Source organism: Gadus macrocephalus, chromosome 1, assembly GCF_031168955.1.
Source record: "Gadus macrocephalus chromosome 1, ASM3116895v1".
Taxonomy (NCBI): domain Eukaryota; kingdom Metazoa; phylum Chordata; class Actinopteri; order Gadiformes; family Gadidae; genus Gadus; species Gadus macrocephalus.
The window spans coordinates 21,718,681-21,740,582 of record NC_082382.1 but is presented as its reverse complement, the minus strand read 5'-3'; the positions used below and the strand labels follow the sequence as shown (position 1 = coordinate 21,740,582).

At 48.7% G+C, this 21,902-nt stretch overlaps 1 protein-coding gene across 1 annotated transcript in view; it reads left to right on the top strand.

The window, feature by feature from the left end:
• Window positions 1–21,417, top strand: part of vps13d (vacuolar protein sorting 13 homolog D) — a 52,317-nt gene extending 30,900 nt beyond the window's left edge. Inside the window, exons 40-65 of the mRNA XM_060057789.1 lie at window positions 911–985; window positions 2,013–2,118; window positions 2,605–2,757; window positions 3,203–3,338; window positions 3,600–3,647; window positions 3,945–4,095; window positions 4,722–4,938; window positions 6,154–6,425; window positions 6,991–7,182; window positions 7,707–7,833; window positions 8,535–8,677; window positions 10,630–10,760; window positions 11,114–11,289; window positions 11,876–11,999; window positions 12,929–13,170; window positions 13,817–13,916; window positions 14,359–14,516; window positions 14,849–14,957; window positions 15,362–15,532; window positions 16,000–16,113; window positions 16,700–16,849; window positions 17,468–17,617; window positions 17,989–18,085; window positions 18,437–18,585; window positions 19,882–20,016; window positions 21,085–21,417. Coding sequence (XP_059913772.1) covers window positions 911–985; window positions 2,013–2,118; window positions 2,605–2,757; window positions 3,203–3,338; window positions 3,600–3,647; window positions 3,945–4,095; window positions 4,722–4,938; window positions 6,154–6,425; window positions 6,991–7,182; window positions 7,707–7,833; window positions 8,535–8,677; window positions 10,630–10,760; window positions 11,114–11,289; window positions 11,876–11,999; window positions 12,929–13,170; window positions 13,817–13,916; window positions 14,359–14,516; window positions 14,849–14,957; window positions 15,362–15,532; window positions 16,000–16,113; window positions 16,700–16,849; window positions 17,468–17,617; window positions 17,989–18,085; window positions 18,437–18,585; window positions 19,882–20,016; window positions 21,085–21,288 — 3,830 coding nt within the window. The 3' untranslated portion in view covers window positions 21,289–21,417. The remainder of the gene's footprint in view (window positions 1–910; window positions 986–2,012; window positions 2,119–2,604; window positions 2,758–3,202; window positions 3,339–3,599; window positions 3,648–3,944; window positions 4,096–4,721; window positions 4,939–6,153; window positions 6,426–6,990; window positions 7,183–7,706; window positions 7,834–8,534; window positions 8,678–10,629; window positions 10,761–11,113; window positions 11,290–11,875; window positions 12,000–12,928; window positions 13,171–13,816; window positions 13,917–14,358; window positions 14,517–14,848; window positions 14,958–15,361; window positions 15,533–15,999; window positions 16,114–16,699; window positions 16,850–17,467; window positions 17,618–17,988; window positions 18,086–18,436; window positions 18,586–19,881; window positions 20,017–21,084) is intronic.
• The last annotated feature ends 485 nt before the right edge of the window (window positions 21,418–21,902 follow it).

Sequence of the window (21,902 nt, the reverse complement as noted above, 5' to 3'; positions counted from 1 at the left end):
ATACACAAAACCTTCTGGAAGCTTCAGCCACTGATTTTCTTTGGTAGAATATCTCGGTGACAAAACAGGCAACAAGGGCGTTACTCCGCCCCTTTAATTATTCAGCTTCCTGCCTTCCTCTGTACCATCTCCCGTTAAAGTTCTGCTGCAGCGTAGCTGCACTGCGTTGTCGAAGATCAGGTTCTTCCTAACCAGTCTCCTCCCTGATGACTGTCTTCTCTCTGGTCCTCTCCTCTGAGTGTTCCTAACTCCTCCCTGATGACTGTCTTCTCTCTGGTCCTCACCTCTGAGTGCTCCTAATTCCTCCCTGATGACTGTCTTCTCTCTGGTCCTCTCCTCTGTGTTCCTAACTCCTCCCCCCTGTAGATGACTGTCTTCTCTCTGGTCCTCTCCTGTATGTTCCTAACTCCTCACCTGTATATGACTGTCTTCTCTCTGGTCCTCTCCTGTATGTTCCTAACTCCTCCCCCCTGTAGATGACTGTCTTCTTTCTGGTCCTCTCCTGTGTGTTCCTAACGCCTCCCCCCTGTAGATGACTGTGTTCTCTCTGGTCCTCTCCTGTATGTTCCTAACTCCTCCCCCCTGTATATGACTGTCTTCTCTCTGGTCTTCTCCTGTATGTTCCTAACTCCTCCCCCCTGTAGATGACTGTCTTCTCTCTGGTCCTCTCCTGTATGTTCCTAACTCCTCCCCCCTGTAGATGACTGTCTTCTCTCTGGTCCTCCTGTATGTTCCTAACTCCTCCCCCCTGTAGATGACTGTCTTCTCTCTGGTCCTCTCCTGTGTGTTCCTAACTCCTCCCCCCTGTAGATGACTGTGTTCTCTCTGGTCCTCTCCTGTGTGATCCTAACTCCTCCCCCCTGTAGATGACTGTGTTCTCTCTGGTCCTCCCCTCTCTCTCTGCTGTCAGGTCTTCCTCTGGCCTACCTTAGAACTAGGAGCAGTGCGAGCCTCACCTGCTTGGAGCAGCAGATTCTCTCCAGAGGTACTGCGGCAGGCCAGGGCTCTTAGTGAAAGCACAGCTTTCGTAATCCTTACTTATTTGTGTTCATCGAGTCTACTTTTGTTTTTAATATTTTTTTCATTTTATTTGGCTTTGTGTTTTTGTTTAATGTTTGGTTTTTTTGGGATCGGATAGGGGTCCAGTAGTTGAGTTTCAGTGAGCATTACATGACTGCAGGCAGTAAAGTAGGAAGTCTCAACGTCATGCTGTGAGTTTACATTGATTTTTGTGTTGGCTCTGTCAGTATGTATTTAAAGGTTTTGAGGTAACTTGACCTTTTGGATGCTAGGAAGGAACAATAAATAGGATTAAGTCAAGGGTAGCATCTGTTTTTTTCAATTACAAATGACTAAAGCTATGTTCCTGCTAATATTGGTGTTTGTATGCAGATGTATTATTTGTGTGTCTCCTTCCATAGCCTCTTTGCTTTCATTAACCTCTGTCTGGCGATAGATTTCTAATTTTCTTCTTGTAGTCAACTGGTAAATACTATGTACAGCTTTCCCCCTTTTCCAATTGTGTCTCGTCTCGTACTTACCTCTTATATATGTCCATACCACAGCTGAACCAGGTGGACCAACAGAGTTTGAATCAATGTCAGAATGTCTTTAGAATCAGGCACAATAACATGGTTTCTTGTTTTTTGAATCCAGACTAAGCATGTATTGCACATTTTAATTTCAGCCATATAGGTAGTAATATCATGTTAGAGTCACAAAATTTTTTATATAGTCTAATGCTTTATATAGTCTGAGTATACAATTCTAATGTAAAATGACATGCAACATAAATATAGTGGTATAGTTACATAAAATATAGAACTATTCCACAAGTATTGACCCACTGATTCAGTACTAAGAAATTGTTAGATATCCCAATCTTAAGAGAGAATGAACTTAAACGATAAAACAAGGGTCATTCTACAGTGCACCATGAAGTCATAGTAACATAGCACCAGTACCACCAACCAGCCCTGTGTCTCTGACCGATCTTTCCCCTGGCTCCCCAGCAGACGTGAAGGTGTGCCGGAGGAGGCAGCCCTTTGTCCCCTACGCCCTGCGCAACCGCACGGGCTGCACCATGTGGTTCGCCACCCTCACCACCACCCCCACCAGGTGAGGGACTGCACCTGGCTCACAATGGAAGACCGCCACCTTCAGGCCACGCTGACTTGAAAACAAGTGACACGCGTGTCTACGGCGTTTACGAACTTGACTGACCGCACCAGTACAGGATCAAATTAGAAGTACAAATTAGATCCTTTTCTTGACAAACGTTTGCATTCAAGTCATTTAGCAGACGCTTATATCCAAATGCACTTACAATAAGATAACATTACATTAACATTTGTCAGAAGAAAACATCCTTCATAGTTCAATGAAAACAGAAACAGGATTCTCTAGTTGTGAGGGTGTTTGACTACCAGCCAGAAGATACTTGGTTTTGAAACCCACTGTCCACAAAACGACCTGTAGTCATCCCTGAGAAAGACGTCTTAGCCCCAACCTACCTCCTTAATGAAGTGCATAAGAATTCACTGCAGGTCGCTTTGGATGAAAGCGCTTGAATGCATTCATCTGGTGTTCCCTTCTCCACCTCAGAGTGGCGCTGTCGCACAGCAGCAGCGCCGACTCCATCGCCGACGCGCACGGGTCGGGCTCCGATGACACCCACAACATCAGCCAATGGAGAGAGGTCCTGCCAGGGGAGGAGATCCCCTTTGAGTTCGAGGCCCGGGAGAAACTCCGTCACAGGTACGCTGCCAGGGTTTTTGACACCTCCATTCACTCACCCGGCATGGATTAGGAAAACACTGGTGGATGTGTTGGTTAACAGCTTTACTTATCTTTCTTTTAGGTAGGAATTCTTTGTCCTTGCAGTTTGAAATAAAATGTTGAGTTAATGTCAATAATGCAAATGAAAATGCAAATGTAACTTATTTTAAATACAGATCAAACACAGCTTTAAGTAAAATAAAAACAAAGTTATATTTTCAATAAATAAATACAAATATTTGAACTAAATGTGTGTGTGTGTGTGTGTGTGTGTGTGTGTGTGTGTGTGTGTGTGTGTGTGTGTGTGTTTGTGTTTGTGTGTGTGTGTCCCTGTGTGTGTGTGTGTGTGTGTGTGTGTGTGTGTCCCTGTGTGTGTCCCTGTGTGTGTGTGTGTGTGTGTGTGCGCGCGCCCCCCCTCCCTCAGACACACCCATGAGCTGAAGCTGCACCAGCTGCTGGTGCGCGTGGCGGGCTGGGAGCAGGTGAAGCCCGTCTCCGTGGACAAGGTGGGCGTGTTCTTCCGCTACGCCGCCCCCGACCGCAACAACCCCTCCAACACGGTGAGCACGCCTCAGGGGCCCGGGATGGGTATCATGAGATGGGGGGGGGGGGGGGGGGGCAGGTTGAGGTCACCTCGGGGTCCCGGGTTGGTTATCAGGAGATGGAGATGGAGATGGTTATCAACAGCCTTCCTTAGAGCAAGACGCCTAGCTGCACATGAATGCCCTGTATCGGAAATATGAATTTAGATTGAATTTTGTGCCGAGCGTGTTGATTTGAGTGCTGCACATCAATCTTGAGGAGTGTTTTTATTCCCATAGGTGGGCAGTCCCATAAGCAGGACCAACATTATTCATCCACACGTCTACGTAAGTCTAAATACATATCTTTATCTATAAAACACTTATCCTAACACTCACTCGTGCTAATAACTATGTACTAATAGGATTACTAAATAAAATGGGCCATCCTAAACTATACTGTACTTTACTATAATGACTGCACAGGCCAGAAGATAACCGTCTATGCTGAAACTATCTTTAATAAAGGAGTGCTATTCAGAATATTGTTATCTTTATAAATTACAAAACACAGAAAGATCCAACAGACTCTTCAGTGGTGCCGTGACCTCTGACCTCTGACCCCCCTCCTCCCCGCCCCTCCAGTTCTCCGCCCTCCCTCCCGTGCGGGTGGTGTTCTCCGTCACCATGGAGGGCAGCGCCAGGAAGGTGATCACGGTGCGCTCCGCCCTCATGGTGCGCAACCGGCTGGAGGTGCCCATGGAGCTACGCCTCGACAGCCCCTCCGCCCCCGACAGTAAGAGTGTGTGTGTGTGTTTGTGTGTGTGTGTGTGTGTGTGTGTGGGGGGGGGGGGGGTTTAGATGTTTCATTCCCTAATCTAACTGCAATCTAGGGTTGGATGGGATTTTCTTTGTGGTCGGAACTGGAAGATGTTATGGAGTATCCTGGCCGTGTGTGTGTGTGTGTGTGTGTGTGTGTGTGTGTGTGTGTGTGTGTGTGTGTGTGTGTGTGTGTGTGTGTGTGTGTGTGTGTGTGTGTGTGTGTGTGTGTGTGTGTGTGTGTGTGTGTGTGTGTGTACAACTCTCAGACTCTAAATCATCTATCAATGATATCAACCATTGAAAACCTTGGGTACAAATGCCAACTTATTGTGCTACTATTGGGTCGTCTACATAGGCGGGCGACCCGTGGACTTTGCATTGGGGGGCTTTCATAAACGAGAGCCAAACAGCTAGTAAAGTACTCAATTTCAATAATCACAGGAAGCATGTTTACCTGGAAAAGGAGACGTTTCTTGTACCCCTGAAATTGTACGTTACGTTACAATGTGCTGACCTGTTTTGATGTGTTGAGCTGAGCATTCCAAAAAAGGGATTCTTAATGAAAATATGAAACGTGTGTGTGTGTGTGTGTGTGCACAGAGCCCGTGGTGCTGCCCCCCATCCTCCCAGGCCAGGCCACCCCCATCCCCCTGCACCTCATGTCCTGGCGGCTGCAGGCCCGGCCCAAAGGCCTGGGGCTGTTCTTCTGCAAGGTGCCCATCCACTGGACCAGCGTGGAGCGGACGGGCGAGGTCAGCAGCAGCAAGCGGGAGTGCCAGTCGGCCAACTTTGAGGACCAGCTCAAGCACAACTTCAGGTGGGTGTCGTGGTGGAGATGGGTAATGTCTGCCTCCCTCTCCTGTCTAATGACGGTGCACTCTACTTTAAACAGCCCTGCTTATCTTTCTACTTTTAGAAATCCCTTTCTGCCCTCCCTCTACTTTTAACAATCCTTCCACAGCCTTTACGTTGAACAGTTCTTCTTCCCCTCTACTTTAACAATCCTTTTGTTCCCTCCCTATACTTTGAGCTACTCTTCATCAATCTCTACTTCTAACAACCCTTCAGCTCCAGAGTTAAGAGTAATGGTAGTCCTGACAAAGTATAGGGTTGGCCAGTGTATTGGTGTATCTCCTTGTAAGCCTGTGTACTTACAAGGAACAAGGAACAATACATACAAGGAAATCTACTTTGTTTTCACATCCTTCACAGTATACCTGTATATTGCTGCATTGTCACCTTCCCATTTTATTCAATACTGCCAATAGTGTATATCGATTTTGGATATAGATATTTTTCTATATATTTTGGGGGAATCCTTTTACTATTTGTACGTTATTGTATGTTTATTAATTGTTGTTGTGTATTTGTATCTCTGTAATTCTTATTTCGCTATTACTCTACTGCGCTCTCTGTTGGGACACGCACGTCTGGGATCAAAAACATTAATCTCACCAAATCTTGTCCTAAATCCAGTCTCTTTCTAATATATATCTAAATTAATCCAATCTAATATAATCTGCCACTGTTACTAATCTGATATTTTCTCCTCTCCTATCCTCATTCATCTACTATCATCTAATCATATATTCTCTGCTTCTATTATGAATCGAATCTATTCTCCTCCTTATTCATGTACTCTTATCTACTCGATAAACTGTGTATAGGTCTACTATCAATCTAATCTACTCTACTCCCCTTTTCTCATCCATTTACTCTCATCTAATCTATTCTACTCCCCTCTCCTTATTAATCGACTCCACTCCCCTCTCCTCCTCCTCCTGCTCTCCTCTGATCTGACGGACTCTCCTCCATCTTGTCCTCCCCTCTCCTCCTCCTCCTCCTCTCCTCTGATCTGACGGCCTCTCCTCCATCTTGTCCTCCCCTTTCCTCCTCCTGCTCTCCTCTCATCTGACGGCCTCTCCTCCATCTTGTCCTCCCCTCTCCTCCTCCTCCTCCTCCTCCTCCTCCTCCTCCTCTGATCTGACGGGCCTCTCCTTCTCCTCCCCCTCCTCCTGCTCCCCCTCTCCAGGTTCTGCGTGGTGATCAAGAAGGAGGACTACCCCGAGCAGCAGCCCGCCAAGCGGGCCGCGTCGTCGGCCTCGGGCCCCGGCGTGGGCGGCACCAAGGAGATCTACCGCCAGCCGGGCCACACCATCTACCTGATGCCCACCATGGTGCTGGCCAACCTGCTGCCCTGCGACCTCAACTACTACATCAAGGGCAGCGCCATCCGGGGCTCGCTGAAGCCCGGCAAGGAGGCGGTGCTGCACGCCGCCGACACCTCCCAGAACCTGGAGCTGGGTTAGTACCACGTGTTGTGTTGTGTTGTGTTGTGTTGTGTTGTGTTGTGGTCCTAACGCTAACCCTAACCCTAGCTGTCTAGGCATGATTGTTGTTAGTTCGTCGTTAGTTTTGTCTGCCCGTTCGGGGGCCAATGTCTGCAGCATGGACTGTTGGTGTCCGACCTAACCCTCCCTGCCTGCTCCTTGATGACAGGGAGGTGGGATCACTGACTCTGTTAGAAACAGCTGCTGCATTACTTAATAGTACATAGATTACATGACGAAGGAGCAACGGGCCTTCTTCAAAGAATCATTAAATGGCCGAAGCATTGTCATCAGACATTGGCATGTACACATCTTCACACACATCCCACTCATTGATTTGCTTCTAACTATTAATACATCTATTTAGTGATTTAGCAGACTTTGCATTGATCCAAAGCGACCAGATACATGGAATAAGGGAGCAGGACGGGGCGTAGAGGCGAGGGCATAGGCTCAAGGAGTCCTACAGGACCGGTTAGGCCGGGGATGGAGGCCACAACCCTTCCAGACACTCGCCTATAATCTGTGTCCGGTTCCAGGGGTTCTGCTGGAGAACTTCCCGGTGTGCAAGGAGCTGCTGATCCCCCCAGGGACGCAGAACTACGTGGTGCGCATGAGGCTGTACGACGCCAACAAGAGGCTGCTGTGCCTCACCATCCGCATCGTGCTGCGCGCCCAGGGAGCCCTGAAGATCCTCATCTCAGCCCCCTACTGGCTCATCAACAAGACCGGTGAGGAACCCAAGAGCTGCCGCGCAGCAGGGCTGGGCTCCGACCCAGGGAATGTCGTTTTAGTTGTTTTGTTGATTGAATTTGTTGTTTATTATTCTCCCATCTCAATCTTTGTAATTGGTTCATTTATGTAATTGGGAAATTATTGATATGTAATGGAGAAAATAAAACATGAGCCCGCAGATTAATCTGGTTCCCAGGCTAGTGAATACTAACAGAGCTCAAAAATATGCTGTCAAGACAAGCTAGAAAGACAAGCTCCCATTTCAGAAGCAACAAGATCAATTGTTAGTTAGCTAACAGTACATTTATTACAATTAAAATCAATTAACTTTCTGTCGATCTACTAAATTATCCCGGGCATCGTCTATCCGTGAGATTAGTTCCACTCTGGCCTATCTCGGGTATGCCTCATAGGGGGCCTCTTCGTCTTCCATCCATCCCATGCAGCTGTGTTTTGAAGCCTGTTTGGGTGTTCATATGTGTGTGTGTGTGTGTGTGTGTGTCCGTCCCTTCCCGGCCAGGTCTCCCGCTGATCTTCCGGCAGGACAACGGGAAGGCGGACGCGGCCGGTCAGTTCGAGGAGCACGAGCTGGCCCGGAGCCTGAGCCCCCTGCTGTTCTGCTACACCGACAAGGAGCAGCCCTCCATGTAGGTGGACCCACCGGCCCGCGCCACCGCGCAAGACTGCACACAGTGCGCGCGCTACCGCACACAGTGCACGCGCTACCGCTCGCTACTCCTACCACTCGCTACTGCTACCGCACACAGTGCGCGCGCTACCACTCGCTACTGCTACCGCACACAGTGCGCGCGCTACCACTCGCTACTGCTACCGCACACAGTGCGCGCGCTACCACTCGCTACTGCTACCACTCGCTACTGCTACCGCACACAGTGCGCGCGCTACCACTCGCTACTCCTACCACTCGCTACTGCTACCGCACACAGTGCGCGCGCTACCACTCGCTACTGCTACCGCACACAGTGCGCGCGCTACCACTCGCTACTCTTACCGACCGCTACTGCTACTACCGCACGCTACTGCGACCGCGCGCTACCACGACCGCGCGCTACCACGACCGCGCGCTACCACGACCGCGCGCTACCGCACGCCATTTTTTTAATTAGTGAAACTGGTTTAGTTTTATTGACCATTGAATTCGTTTTTTTTATTTTATTTCATGTAGTACTCCTCTGGAAAATACACACCTTTTGTGTCACTTTCTTCTAAACTTCTAATCTCTCTCTCTCACCAACCATACCCATCTCTTCTCCTATCCCTCTCTTTCCCCCAACTCTCTCCCAATCTCTTGCCCTCTCCCCATCTCTACCCCCCCCCCCCCCCCCAGGTGCACCATGCGCGTCGGCCGAGGCATCCACCCTGACGGGGTCCCAGGCTGGTGTCAGCGCTTCTCCCTGGATGGGGGCAGCGGTGTGAGGGCCGTCAAGGTGATCCAGAACAGCAATCGGCCCGGACTCATCTACAACATAGGCAAGTGGTCGCCCCTACTCCATACCTTCACTCATCTACAACATAGGCAAGTGGTCGCCCCTACTCCATACCTTCACTCATCTACAACATAGGCAAGTGGTCGCCCCTACTCCATACCTTCACTCATCTACAACATAGGCAAGTGGTCGCCCCTACTCCATACCTTCACTCATCTACAACATAGGCAAGTGGTCGCCCCTACTCCATACCTTCACTCATCTACAACATAGGCAAGTGGTCGCCCCTACTCCATACCTTCACTCATCTACAACATAGGCAAGTGGTCGCCCCTACTCCATACCTTCACTCATCTACAACATAGGCAAGTGGTCGCCCCTACTCCATACCTTCACTCATCTACAACATAGGCAAGTGGTCGCCACTACTCCATACCTTCACTCATCTACAACATAGGCAAGTGGTCGCCACTACTCCATACCTTCACTCATCTACAACATAGGCAAGTGGTCGCCCCTACTCCATACCTTCACTCATCTACAACATAGGCAAGTGGTCGCCCCTACTCCATACCTTCACTCATCTACAACATAGGCAAGTGGTCGCCCCTACTCCATACCTTCACTCATCTACAACATAGGCAAGTGGTCGCCCCTACTCCATACCTTCACTCATCTACAACATAGGCAAGTGGTCGCCCCTACTCCATACCTTCACTCATCTACAACATAGGCAAGTGGTCGCCACTACTCCATACCTTCACTCATCTACAACATAGGCAAGTGGTCGCCCCTACTCCATACCTTCACTCATCTACAACATAGGCAAGTGGTCGCCCCTACTCCATACCTTCACTCATCTACAACATAGGCAAGTGGTCGCCCCTACTCCATACCTTCACTCATCTACAACATAGGCAAGTGGTCGCCCCTACTCCATACCTTCACTCATCTACAACATAGGCAAGTGGTCGCCCCTACTCCATACCTTCACTCATCTACAACATAGGCAAGTGGTCGCCACTACTCCATGCCTTCACTCATCTACAACATAGGCAAGTGGTCGCCCCTACTCCATACCTTCACTCATCTACAACATAGGCAAGTGGTCGCCCCTACTCCATACCTTCACTCATCTACAACATAGGCAAGTGGTCGCCCCTACTCCATACCTTCACTCATCTACAACATAGGCAAGTGGTCGCCCCTACTCCATACCTTCACTCATCTACAACATAGGCAAGTGGTCGCCCCTACTCCATACCTTCACTCATCTACAACATAGGCAAGTGGTCGCCACTACTCAATGCCGTCAGAGGTCATGTTGTCTAGTGCTGCATGATTAATCCAATCGAAATATCAGCCTTTGCAATTGTATAACCGCAAAAGGCTGCGATTTTATTTATTTTTTAAAATATGTATTATCTTATTTATTATATTTATTTTATTTAGTTGTACTATTGAGAAAACCTAACAAGTTTGCACAGCAGAAATGCCTTTTATTTTGAAATATATATTTTTAATTTATTTAATTTTGTAAAATATTGTTATTTTGCAAACAGTACTGTACGCATTTTTTAGTTTTTGTATTTTTTCTGCTAGTTTAAGTTTGTCTGTTTGAGATGAGAAAGAAACATTTTAAAATTATCAGTAATCTGTGTGCATTTTCCTTGATAACGAAGCAAGTAGATTCATGACACCATTTGTTGATTATATCGCAATCGCAAATCGCAATATTGTCCACAATAATCGCAATATGACTTTTCCACCAAATCGTGCAGCAGTAATGTTGTCTAGACCCGCGACATCGTGTTTCTGTCTGGGGCGGTTGAATGTGTTTACTTCCCACACAGCGAGATTGGTGCTGTTTGTGATCCCTGGAGGAAAGTACGAGTTGATTACTTTTAGATGGTATTGATTTCGGGGCCTGCCCAGTGCGCGTCTGTGGGTCTGCTCTGACGCGGGGTGTTTCTCTGTGTTGTCTCGACGGCGCAGGCATCAACGTGCGCAAAGGGAAAGGGCGCTACCGGGACTCGCACATCGTGACCTTTGCCCCCCGCTACCTGCTGGACAACCGCTCCCGACACAAGCTGGCCTTCTCCCAGAGAGAGTTCGCCAGGGGCAAGGTGAGCCAACGTGGACGGATTATCCACTTCCATGCAATAATAACGTTAGGAACGTTAAAAGCAAAGATATCAGGATTTTTCAATCATTGACATGAGATAACGTAATAAAAATATGCTTCGTGATTTAAATAAATTAAATTAGGACGTGTAGGGCAGTAAGAAGAATTAAGAAGGAAGAAAAGAAATGTTAATAATTTTCAACTTTCTTGGAAGTTGAATATTTCTGATTTAATAGTGGTAAAAAGTACTGTCCCCCAAACTTCCCCATCCCATAAACTTTTTGTAAAGTAAGAATACAAAAACAACACACTAACTACGTCCAACCCCCCCATCATGGCTGTCACTGTCTCCAGGGCACCACCAACCCAGACGGCTACATCTCCACTCTGCCCGGCTCCAGCGTGGTCTTCCACTGGCCCAGGAACGACTACGACCAGCTGCTGTGCGTGCGCCTCATGGACACGCCCAACTGCACCTGGTCGGGCGGCTTCGAGGTCAACAAGCCCAAGTCCTTCCACGTCAACATGAGGTACTGCCCACCAGTGATGCCAGTAACGCGTTACTGGCATCAAGTAATCACTAAAGTAACTAAGTTACGATTTTAAGGAGTAACTAATAATCAGTAATCAGATTACTTTTTCAAGGTAACTGTGGCAACACTGCTGCCCACACACCTACCTCTACTGTACAAAGCTAGTGGATAGTGTCATGTACTGCGTTCCTTCCCCGATGTCTGCAGTCATTAACTCATTAACTCATTAACTCATTAACTCATTCGACACAGAATTCAAATAATATATTGAAAGAAATACGATGCACAGACTCTGATTTAGATTGTAAACGTGTTGTGCATCCCAGTGTTAAAGGCACTGGGTTCGATCCCCAACATCCGCAGTCTACCTTGAGCGAGAAGCTCTATTCCGTACCCCTACCTTTCTTTAAAGATAATACCAATAAAGGAGAAAAAAAACACCTTTATTTTTTAAGATTGAAGCTTGACTAAATTAAATTCAGCTGAAATCCGAACCTTCCCCATGAATTGATCCCAGTCTTTCCCACGCTCGGATTGCACGCCATTAGGGGGTCGTCGTTTAAATAAAGCTTTGGTTTGGCAGGGACACGCTGGGGAACTGTTTCTTCCTGCGGGTGGAGATCACGCTGAAGGGGGCCACCTACCAGATCTGCTTCTGCGACACGGAGCAGCTGCCCCCGCCCTTCCGCATAGACAACATCTCGGAGGTACACAACGCTGCTACACACCTCTATACCGTAGACATGGAGCGTAGCATCAAGGTGCTAGGCTAGTATATAGTATATTATTATATGCTATTAGTGAGGTTTAAACGCTGAGAGTTATGCAGGGAAGAGAAGGAATTCAAGGCAGTCTGAAGTACACAGATAATAAAACAGAAATCTTTGAAAATATATACTATTAATTTCTGCATTCTCTTTGGTCCCCTTCCCAGGGGACCAAAGAGAATGTCAAAATGAATAGTATAATTATTATATTCAAAAATGTCTTATTAACTACATTTACATTTAAGGAATGACGCTTTTATCCATAGTGAATTACAATAAGTACACTTGTCAGAAAAAGAAGAAACAATATATCTCTGTCGGTACAGTAAGGATGTTCACAGAAGCACTAACAATCGCTAGGTTTACCCATTCCTTGTTTGCAAAAAAGATAGCTAAGCACTATAACTAATTACGACATCCAATAAGTGTGTGCATTAACGCATCACTGCCAACCGTTTAAAAACCTACAGCTTGGACTACAATCCAAACCCATCAAAACCCACCATGATGTGCACCTGAACCAGGCTCTGCCTTCGCACCCTCCCCTCCCCTCCCCTCCCCTCCCCTCCCCTCCCCTCCCCTCCTCTCCTCCCCTCCCCTCCCCTCCCCTCCCCTCCCCTCCTCTCCTCACCTCCCCTCTCCTCCTCTCCTCTCCTCTCCCCCTCGCCCCCGCCCCTCCCCGCCCCTCCCCGCCCCTCCCCTCCCCTCCTCCCCTCCTCTCCTCTCCTCTCCTCCCCTCCCCTCTCCTCCCCCCCTCCCCTCCCCTCCCCTCCCCTCCCCTCCTCTCCTCCCCTCCCCTCCCCTCCCCTCCCCTCCCCTCCTCTCCTCTCCTCCCCCCCTCTCCTCTCCTCCCCCCTCCTCCCTCTCAGGTGCCGGTCCAGTTCTGGCAGCATGGCGTGGTGGACATGCGCCTCCACACGGAGGTGAAGGCGGGCGCCGTGCTGGACTACGCCTGCGACGAGCCCACCCTGCCCCCCTACCTGGCCCTCATCGCCAAGGGCGCCGGCTCCTCGGAGGTCACGGCCGACATGAACTTCTTCCGGGAGTACAACAAGCTGTACTACGAGAACTTCATCTACATCGCCGCCTCGTACACCTTCACGCCTTCGCAGTAGGTGGAGCGCCTGGCCCGAGGCCCGTGGGGGGGGGTTTCAGAGAGCATACTAGCATGTGATGGAAGAGATGTATGACGGCAGTGGCTCAAGAGGCAGAGCGGGTTGGCTGGTAACCGCAAGGTTGCTTGTTCGATTCCCGGCTCCTCCTAGCTGAATGTCGAGGTGTCCCTTAGCAAGGCACCTAACCCTGACTGCTCCCAACAAGCTGGTTGTCGCCTTGCGTGGTTGACTCCGCCATGGTGAATGTTGCCTGACCGTGCGTGAATGTCAGGCAATATTGTAAACCGCTTTGGATGAAAGCACGATTTAAATGCCGTCCATTTACCATTTATGTAATGGTTTGATTCTGTAAGCTCCTCCCAACCTTGGATTTAGCTTCCCTCGCAAAGAGGAAGGATCCTTCTCAACAGAGTATTTATAAGGATAATTTACCGGTGATTACCAAAAGTGTCAGTTGATACGTGATAGTTGTGTTGCTTGCTTGTGGCTCAGGATTTGTGTTGGCGTTTTGAGTGATAATGCTGTAGACAGGCTTAGTTTCACTCTTTCTTGGGATGCTTTGTGTCTAAGCGAGGCGACATAATGAGCTACGTTTGGGAACATGAAGGGTATTCAGTGGAGGTATTCTCTGTGTGTTCCCAGGGATGCGGGGAAGAGACCAGGCACAAAGGACCAGGTGAGCTGCTCTGAGCTGGTTCTGGACGTGGAGACCAAGACTCAGAGGGTCATCCTCAAGAAGAAGGTATGGGTCTCTTTTCAAAACAGCCTGTCTCTTCAATGATGCATAAGTCCTTGGCTATGGATTACACCGGGTTGTGTGTTTTTGGCAGCCCCTGGGTTCTGTATTTTCTACCACTAGGTTCTGTATTTGGCAGCCCCTAGGTCCCGTAGTTGGCAGCCTCTGGGTCTGTATGTGGCAGCCCCTATGTTGTGTGTTTGGCAGCCTCATGGGCTCTGTGTTTTCTTAACCTTGGTTCTTTATTTGGCAGCCCTTGGTTCAGAATTTGCTATCCGCGGTTCTCTATCATCAGCCCCTAGGGTCTGTATTTGGCAGCCCCAAAAGTTCTGTATTTTCCACAACTAGGTTCTTTATTTGGCAGCCATGGGTTCAGCTCTTTTCTACCCATGGTTCTCTATTTAGCAGCCCCCCCGTGCGTGTTGCTAATCCTCCATCCCTCCACCAGGAGCCGGGTAAGCGCTCCCAGCTGTGGCGGATGACGGGGACGGGGATGCTGTGCCACGAGGGCTCCTCCCCGCCGCAGAGCAAGCCGGCCCAGCCGCGCCCGCTGGACTCCTCCCTGGTGCTGGACATCGCCGGCCTGGCCGCCGTCTCTGACAACAGGTGGGGTCACCTTCACCGGTCAGCGGTCACCGGCCACCGGTCACCGGGCGGCCATTTTGGTTCCACTGGGGTTCTGAATGCTAGCTGGGGTGGGGGGACTGAAATCGGACTTCTGTATTTGGTGGGGCTTTAAAGAATCGCTGATTAAATAGTTACAGTTTGTGGGGATGATACAGATATCAAACAAGTTTTTATTATCTTTAGTTCATTTTATTGAAAAATAATAAATTTCAAGATGAACTGACTTATATTTATTCAGTTCATATTATATTTGAGGCATTATAACAGATTCCTTCATGTCTAATACCTGCCCCTCCCCCCCCACTGTCTAGCTATGAGCCGTTGATGCTGCGGAGGCCAGACTCGCGGCGCAGCACTACCCAGACGTGGTACTTCAGCTCTGGGATGCTCACGTGTGGTTTACCCCGGCTGGTGGTGCAGGTGAGTCAGGTCTCCTAGGGGTGAACTCTGGCCACAGAATTGACCTCAAACTACTCAATGATCTTATCATGAGTCATCCAGTTAGTAGGAAAGAGATGCTTTACAGGTATTTCACAAATGGTTACATGTTGGACTACACATTTTTCTATTTTATTAAAATATATTCATGAATATATATTACATTTAATTATTTATTATTGTTATTTATTTATTGGCAAACTATACGTTTGTTTTGATAGAACCCTTAAAAAATTAAAAGGTTTTCTTTGCAACCTGTAGATGGCAGCAAACTCACAGAATTAGTCCTTCAATCTACTATCCCTTTAACCACTCAATAACAAATAACCACACAACTGTATCATCCATCCCTAACTCCAAACTCCTCCACCCACCTCCGCCACCAGGCGCAGGGCGGTGTCGGGGGTCTGTATGACGGAGCAGTGGTGGTGCTGGGCCCGGACTCGGGCCTGATGGCTCCCGGGCCCGAGCAGCAGTTCATCAACCAGAAGATGAGGCCGGGATCCGGGGTGCTGTCGGTCCAGGTCCTGCCCGACGGACCCACCAGGGTCCTGCAGGTGAGAGGGAGGGAACCACGGGGACCGATAATCGGAATAAAAGGAATACACACCTGAAGGAATATACAGTGGCTTCAGAAAGTATTCAGCCCCCTTCACTTTATGCTTTTCTATTTCAATTAAAATAGATAAATCGATACACGATTACAAAGTAATTACCGGTAATGACAAAGCTCTCTCACTTTGTCATGTTTTCCGAAAATCATACACTGATATATCTCATTAATCATTACACGTGTTCAGACCTATATATGACATTTATGTACCGTAGTATTAGAAAAAAGACTCGACTGTGTTTGATAAAGCCATGAGCACTTCTCCTACTTTATCTTTGCACGGGAGAAGATGTGATTTAATGAGACCGGTCCCAGTGTCGCTTCCCTGTCCAGCTCCAAACAGGCTGTCATCACCCGCCCCCCCCCTATGTCCACCATCTCCTCTGACCTCGTCCGTCCGTCCGTCCGTAGATCAGTGACTTCAACCAGCGGCGGTTGGTGCGCACCTCGCCCAGCCTGGAGGGGGAGGGCTCCCGGGAGGACCTGAAGAAGAGCCGGAGGACGGAGCTGGAGCAGGAGCTGGAGGTAACCTCAGGTCTCGTGATGGATCCTCGTCAGGGTGGAGCGAGGTCTTAATGACCTGACAGGAATAGGGCTGGGGCGACGGGAACAGTGTGCGAGGTGTGATGTGTCAGCCTCTCCGGGCCCGACTGCCTGTTCTGTTCCCCAGGTGTTATAATCCAATCAACGAGCAGAACGTTGAAGTGAGAAGCTGCCATGTGACCGTAGTCGTAGGGCGGATCTCTGTCTCACGGAGACAGACTCATCTATTATGCACTTATAATTCCCAACAAAATAATTCTATTACTCTCAATTTTCTGATTCCCATAGCTACTCTGCCCTCCCTCCAGGTGTTGTTTAGAACTTCGGTCATGCAGCACGTCCAGTTTGAACGATGTCGTTTGACTGTTTTCAGCCTTGCTTTGGATAAAACGGACAAAATGTATTTTCAACACAGATAGAATCAAGAAAAATCATGAGCTTTTATCATTATTATTACTCAGGTGTCAAAAACTAAACACAGAGTGAGGAACACCTCCACGGTATCCATCGTCCGTCTCAGCCTCTCCCTACTGCGGCCCACGCTGATGTGACCCCACCTGTTCCCCAGGTGCTGGTGAACCTGGAGGAGGGCCTGGGCGTGTCTCTGATCAACAAGCTGCCCGAGGAGCTCGTGTTCACCACACTGGCCGGCATCGACGTGCACTTCACCCGCACGGCCAGCAACGAGGTGCTGGAGCTCAGCATCCAAACCATACAGGTCAGTGGCGCGAGTGGGGGTCACCTGACCCAAGACCTTCATGGGGATTGGCTGTTGACCCAAGCACATGACCCAAGCCCTTCAAAGGGATTGGCTGTTGACCGAAGCACATGACCCAAGCCTTGAATGGTGATTGGCTGTTGACCGAAGCACATGACCCAAGCCTTGAATGATGATTGGCTGTTGACCGAAGCACATGACCCAAGCCTTGAATGATGATTGGCTGTTGATCGAAGCACATGACCCAAGCCTTGAATGGTGATTGGCTGTTGACCGAAGCACATGACCCAAGCCTTGTATGATGATTGGCTGTTGATCGAAGCATATGACCCAAGCCTTGAATGGTGATTGGCTGTTGACCAAATCACATGACCCTAGCCTTGAATGGTGATTGGCTGTTCATCAAAGCACATGACCCAAGCCTTGTATGATGATTGGCTGTTGATCGAAGCATATGACCCAAGCCTTGAATGGTGATTGGCTGTTGACCAAATCACATGACCCTAGCCTTGAATGGTGATTGGCTGTTCATCAAAGCACATGACCCAAGCCTTGCAATGTTATTGGCTGTTTAACCGAAGCATTTAACGTTCTTTTCGGTGCGTTCGTTTTCGCCAGGTTGACAACCAGCTGCTGGGCACCACCCAGCCGGTCACCCTGTGTGTGACCCCCATCTGCAGCGAGGACAGCGCGGTGGACACTAGCCCCACCCTGCAGGTCAACGCCGTCAAGGTGCCCAGCGAGCTCATGCTCACCGACCTTTTCAAGGTAACCACGGAGACCCGACAGAGGGGAAACACCAACCGACAAAAGCTTTGTATGATTGACGATTCAAATTCATGTGGTTTATTTTGCATTCGAATTTAACCAAAAAAAGTTGTAAAGTTAAAACATGTTAAGTGTTAACTGAGTGTAGTATAGAATAGTCTAGTTGGGTAAGGTATCGGAGTCCCAGCTGTGAACCCTGGTTGTGGGTTTGTTTCCATCACTGAGCAAGGTGCTCTAAACCCTAGCTGCACCCGTGTCTCAACATCTTCGCCAAGTCGCTTTAGATAAAAGCCTCTAGCAAAATGACGAGTATTAGAGTCCAATGATTGTAACCAATTTCAATAAAGGTTTTTTAATTGTTTCCCCCTCAGCATCTTATGATCACTGCTCGGCGCTTCACGGTCATCATCGAGGAGAAACTCCTGCTCAAACTCATCAGCTTCTTTGGCTACGGACAAATGGAAGCAGGTACGCCTATTACACTATTCTTATTATAGTTTTTGTGTGTGTGTGTGTGTGTGTGTGAGAATATTTTCTTGAACGTAGGGATTCATTTTAGGGTTTCAAGACGTAAACAAGCTTATCGTAATTGAAAACAAGAAACAGCATGCATTCATTTATTTCAATATATTTTTACCAAATTATGTGTTTATTCAAAATACATTTTTTATTTACATGAATTTCCAGCTTATTTCACGATTCTTGATTTTCTCCATCCGACCGTTTTCTGAGAAACAGTATGAACAGTAGTGACTTCAACAGCACTAGTCAACATAGGCTGGGTATATGAACTCAGAGTGTCTCTCTGTTCTGAATCAGAGCTGGAGAAGCTGGACGAGAACGTGTATGAGAGGCCCAGTGAGGACCTGTCCAACCCCAAGCGCTACTACTTTGAGAACCTGAAGATCAGCCTCCCTCAGGTCAAACTCAGTGTCTTCACCTCCAACAAGCTGCCCCCAGACCTCAAGGTAACCAGGCTCTGCCTCAGCCGACTGACTGACTGACTGACTGACTGACTGACTGACTGACTGACTGAGCGAGCAGTACCAGACTGACTGACTGACTGACTGACTGAGCAGTACCAGACTGACTGACTGACAGACTGACTGACTGAGCAGTACCAGACAGACAGACTGACTGACTGAGCAGTACCAGACAGACAGACTGACTGACTGAGCAGTACCAGACAGACTGACTGACTGAGCAGTACCAGACAGACAGACTGACTGACTGAGCAGTACCAGACAGACAGACTGAGCAGTACCAGACAGACAGACAGACAGACTGAGCAGTACCAGACAGACAGACAGACAGACTGAGCAGTACCAGACAGACAGACAGACAGACTGAGCAGTACCAGACAGACAGAGCAGTACCAGACAGACAGACAGAGCAGTACCAGACAGACAGACAGACTGAGCAGTACCAGACAGACAGACAGACAGACTGAGCAGTACCAGACAGACAGACAGAGCAGTACCAGACAGACAGACAGACAGAGCAGTACCAGACCTCAATGTAACCAAGGTCTTCCTCTGACCTTTTGTTTTAGTTAAGGTGCCCTGATTCAATAACGGCAATAATGCTTCCAACATAGTCGCTTTGTATTTGGCAGTGCTTTTAATGCATTTTCCAGAAAATATCTAAATATGGTAACGTTGTAGTGATTTGTTGGTAATGGGAGTGTTTCTTAAGAGCTGAGATAAGGAAATACCAGGGATAAGACGAACAGCATTTTGTGGTGTGGCTAGCTTCTAAATCACTGATGTAGAATGTGTGAAGCCATCTGTGCTCCCCTGGGTTCCCCTCATGGTCCCCCATAAAGGTCAGGGGTTCGCCCACTGTGCTGTCGGCCGTCACGTTGCCGTGGCAACAAGCCGTAGCCTTACGCGACGAGGGAAACATTGACAAAACATATGAAGGGAGTTAATAATAACTGGTTTAGGACTTGCCGCACTGGGATGGTTTCTCAGTGCAACATTTTTGCACTGAGCATAACACCACAGACTGTATTATGCACTACAATCAACCGTGGCTGGTACCACTATCAGTTGATCACTTTACTTTTCTGTTACTTATTTTTACTTATTTTTCTTACTTGTTTTATGTATTTTTTTTACATCTATTTACTTTATATCGTATTGCTCCTGCTATGTGTGCGTTGAGGTACCAAGCATAAGAACTTTACTCTACAAGAATAATAACTTGATTCTGATTCACCCCCTGCGTGTGTGTCGTCGTCCCCCCCCCCCCCCCCCCGACAGGCCTTGAAGGGCACCCTGGGGATCCCGCTGGTACGCTTCGAGGACGCGGTGATCAACATGTACCCCTTCACCCGGGTGCACCCCTACGAGACCCAGGACATCATCCTGAACGACATCCTCAAGCACTTCAGAGAGGTCGGCGCGCTGCGGAACATCACTACAACGACAAACGACTGAACATGAACGAATCACATCAAACGCGTAACGAGTCGCGTATCGGCTCGTTCTCCAAGAATACGCGATTCCCGACGCTGTGTTCGACCCACATCTCTAGCTGTAACCCGAACACATCACACGTCTCTGCACCCTGACTCTTAGTCCACCTCCCAGTTCAATTGCAGAGGGCCCAAAACATTGTCTCCGATTGGTCGAGTCCAAAACGTCCATCCGTGCAGTCCATTCTGCCCCACCTTTCTCGTTCCACTCTTGGTGCTCATGTGGTTGCCGGGTGTACCCACAGCTTTTTCTGTATAAGCCTACACCACCTTAGATGTAATATCAAATCCAAAACCCTAACCGTAAGTGCCATTAACAGAGGTGAATACACACTTCCACTCTCGTTTCGGTTTCGGTGAGGCGTTTATTAAATGAGTTCACATCCCCTCGCAGCGCGTCAACGGAGGCTTTCAATGACTGTGACGTGGTTTGTATTAGCTTCGCCATATCCTCCTTCATACTGGCTCGTTGGTTTTCAAGCATGGCTGAGAGTTGTTGAACCGTAGCGGGCTCGTTAACTTCGGTAATAGCAGGTTGAGTGTTGGCTGTAGCGGGGCCTGCGCTCGTCGACATGGAGGCTAGCTGTTCAGGTTGTGAATTAGCACGAGTTATGTAAGCTTGAATTCCTTGTTGTTTGCTGCGTTTTGATGGCATATCTTATTTATTCCATTTCCAATGCGTATTCAGTGGCTCGTTGTGAGGCAAAAAGTGAAACAAAAGGACCGTATTGAAGGTAATTAATGCAAATTAGTCGGGAGCCTCTTCTCGCGCGTCTGTTCACTACATCGTCTAACCCGGAAGTCCGAGGTGAATACATACTTAATGACATCAAAGACTACATTGAAGCTACACCACCGCATGTGTAGCATGAAATCCATCCAGCTCTAAGCACCATGAACAGAGAACCGGGGTTAGTACACACTCAACGACATCATAGACCTCATAGAAGACCGCTTCATTCAATGATCCCTCTAACCCCGCCTCCAGGAGCTGATCAGCCAGGCGGCCCAGATCCTGGGCTCGGTGGACTTCCTGGGGAACCCCATGGGGCTGCTGAACGACGTGACGGAGGGCATGTCGGAGCTCATCAAGTACGGCAACGTGGGCGGGCTGATCCGCAACGTCACGCACGGCGTCTCCAACTCCGCCGCCAAGGTGAGCCCCCCCCTGCCCATTGGCCCAGTGCCATGAGGTAAAACCAGGGGCAGCCAATGAGCAGCTCAGGGTTTGTTCAGGGATTTCAGATGGAGGTCTTAAGGGGGTCTTTCTGAAGGTTCTAGGTCAGGTTAGCTGGTGTGGGGATCGAACCCAGTAACGCTTGGCTGGGCGTCGACCCCCCCCCCCCCCCCCCCCCCAGGCTGTGCGCGACACCGTCCTACCCCCTTTGAGTGTGCTGTGAAGCCACATGAGAGGGACTCGTGAAACATAGAGCACTGATTGATTGTTAATTGATTAGCATTCAGATGAGCATTGGTTTGATCTGGGATCCAGCAGCAGTCTGCTATGCAAGAGCAGAACTTCTAGAGGCATGGCTTGCTTCATGTATGTCACGGGGATATTGTACCGAGGAAAAGCAATTTGCGCGAGTGGATGAGGATTTCAGAAGAGGATTTTAGACTTTAGATTTGAATCTTAAGTCTGATTTGTGAGACTGCCGTTGGTCTGACCAAGAAAACCATCTGAAGCAAAAACCCTTTGGATGGTTCCAATTATCCTCTCTGTCTGTCTGTCTGTCTGTCTGTCTGTCTGTCTGTCTCTATCTCGCTCTCTCTCTGTCTGTCTGTCTGTCTGTCTGTCTGTCTGTC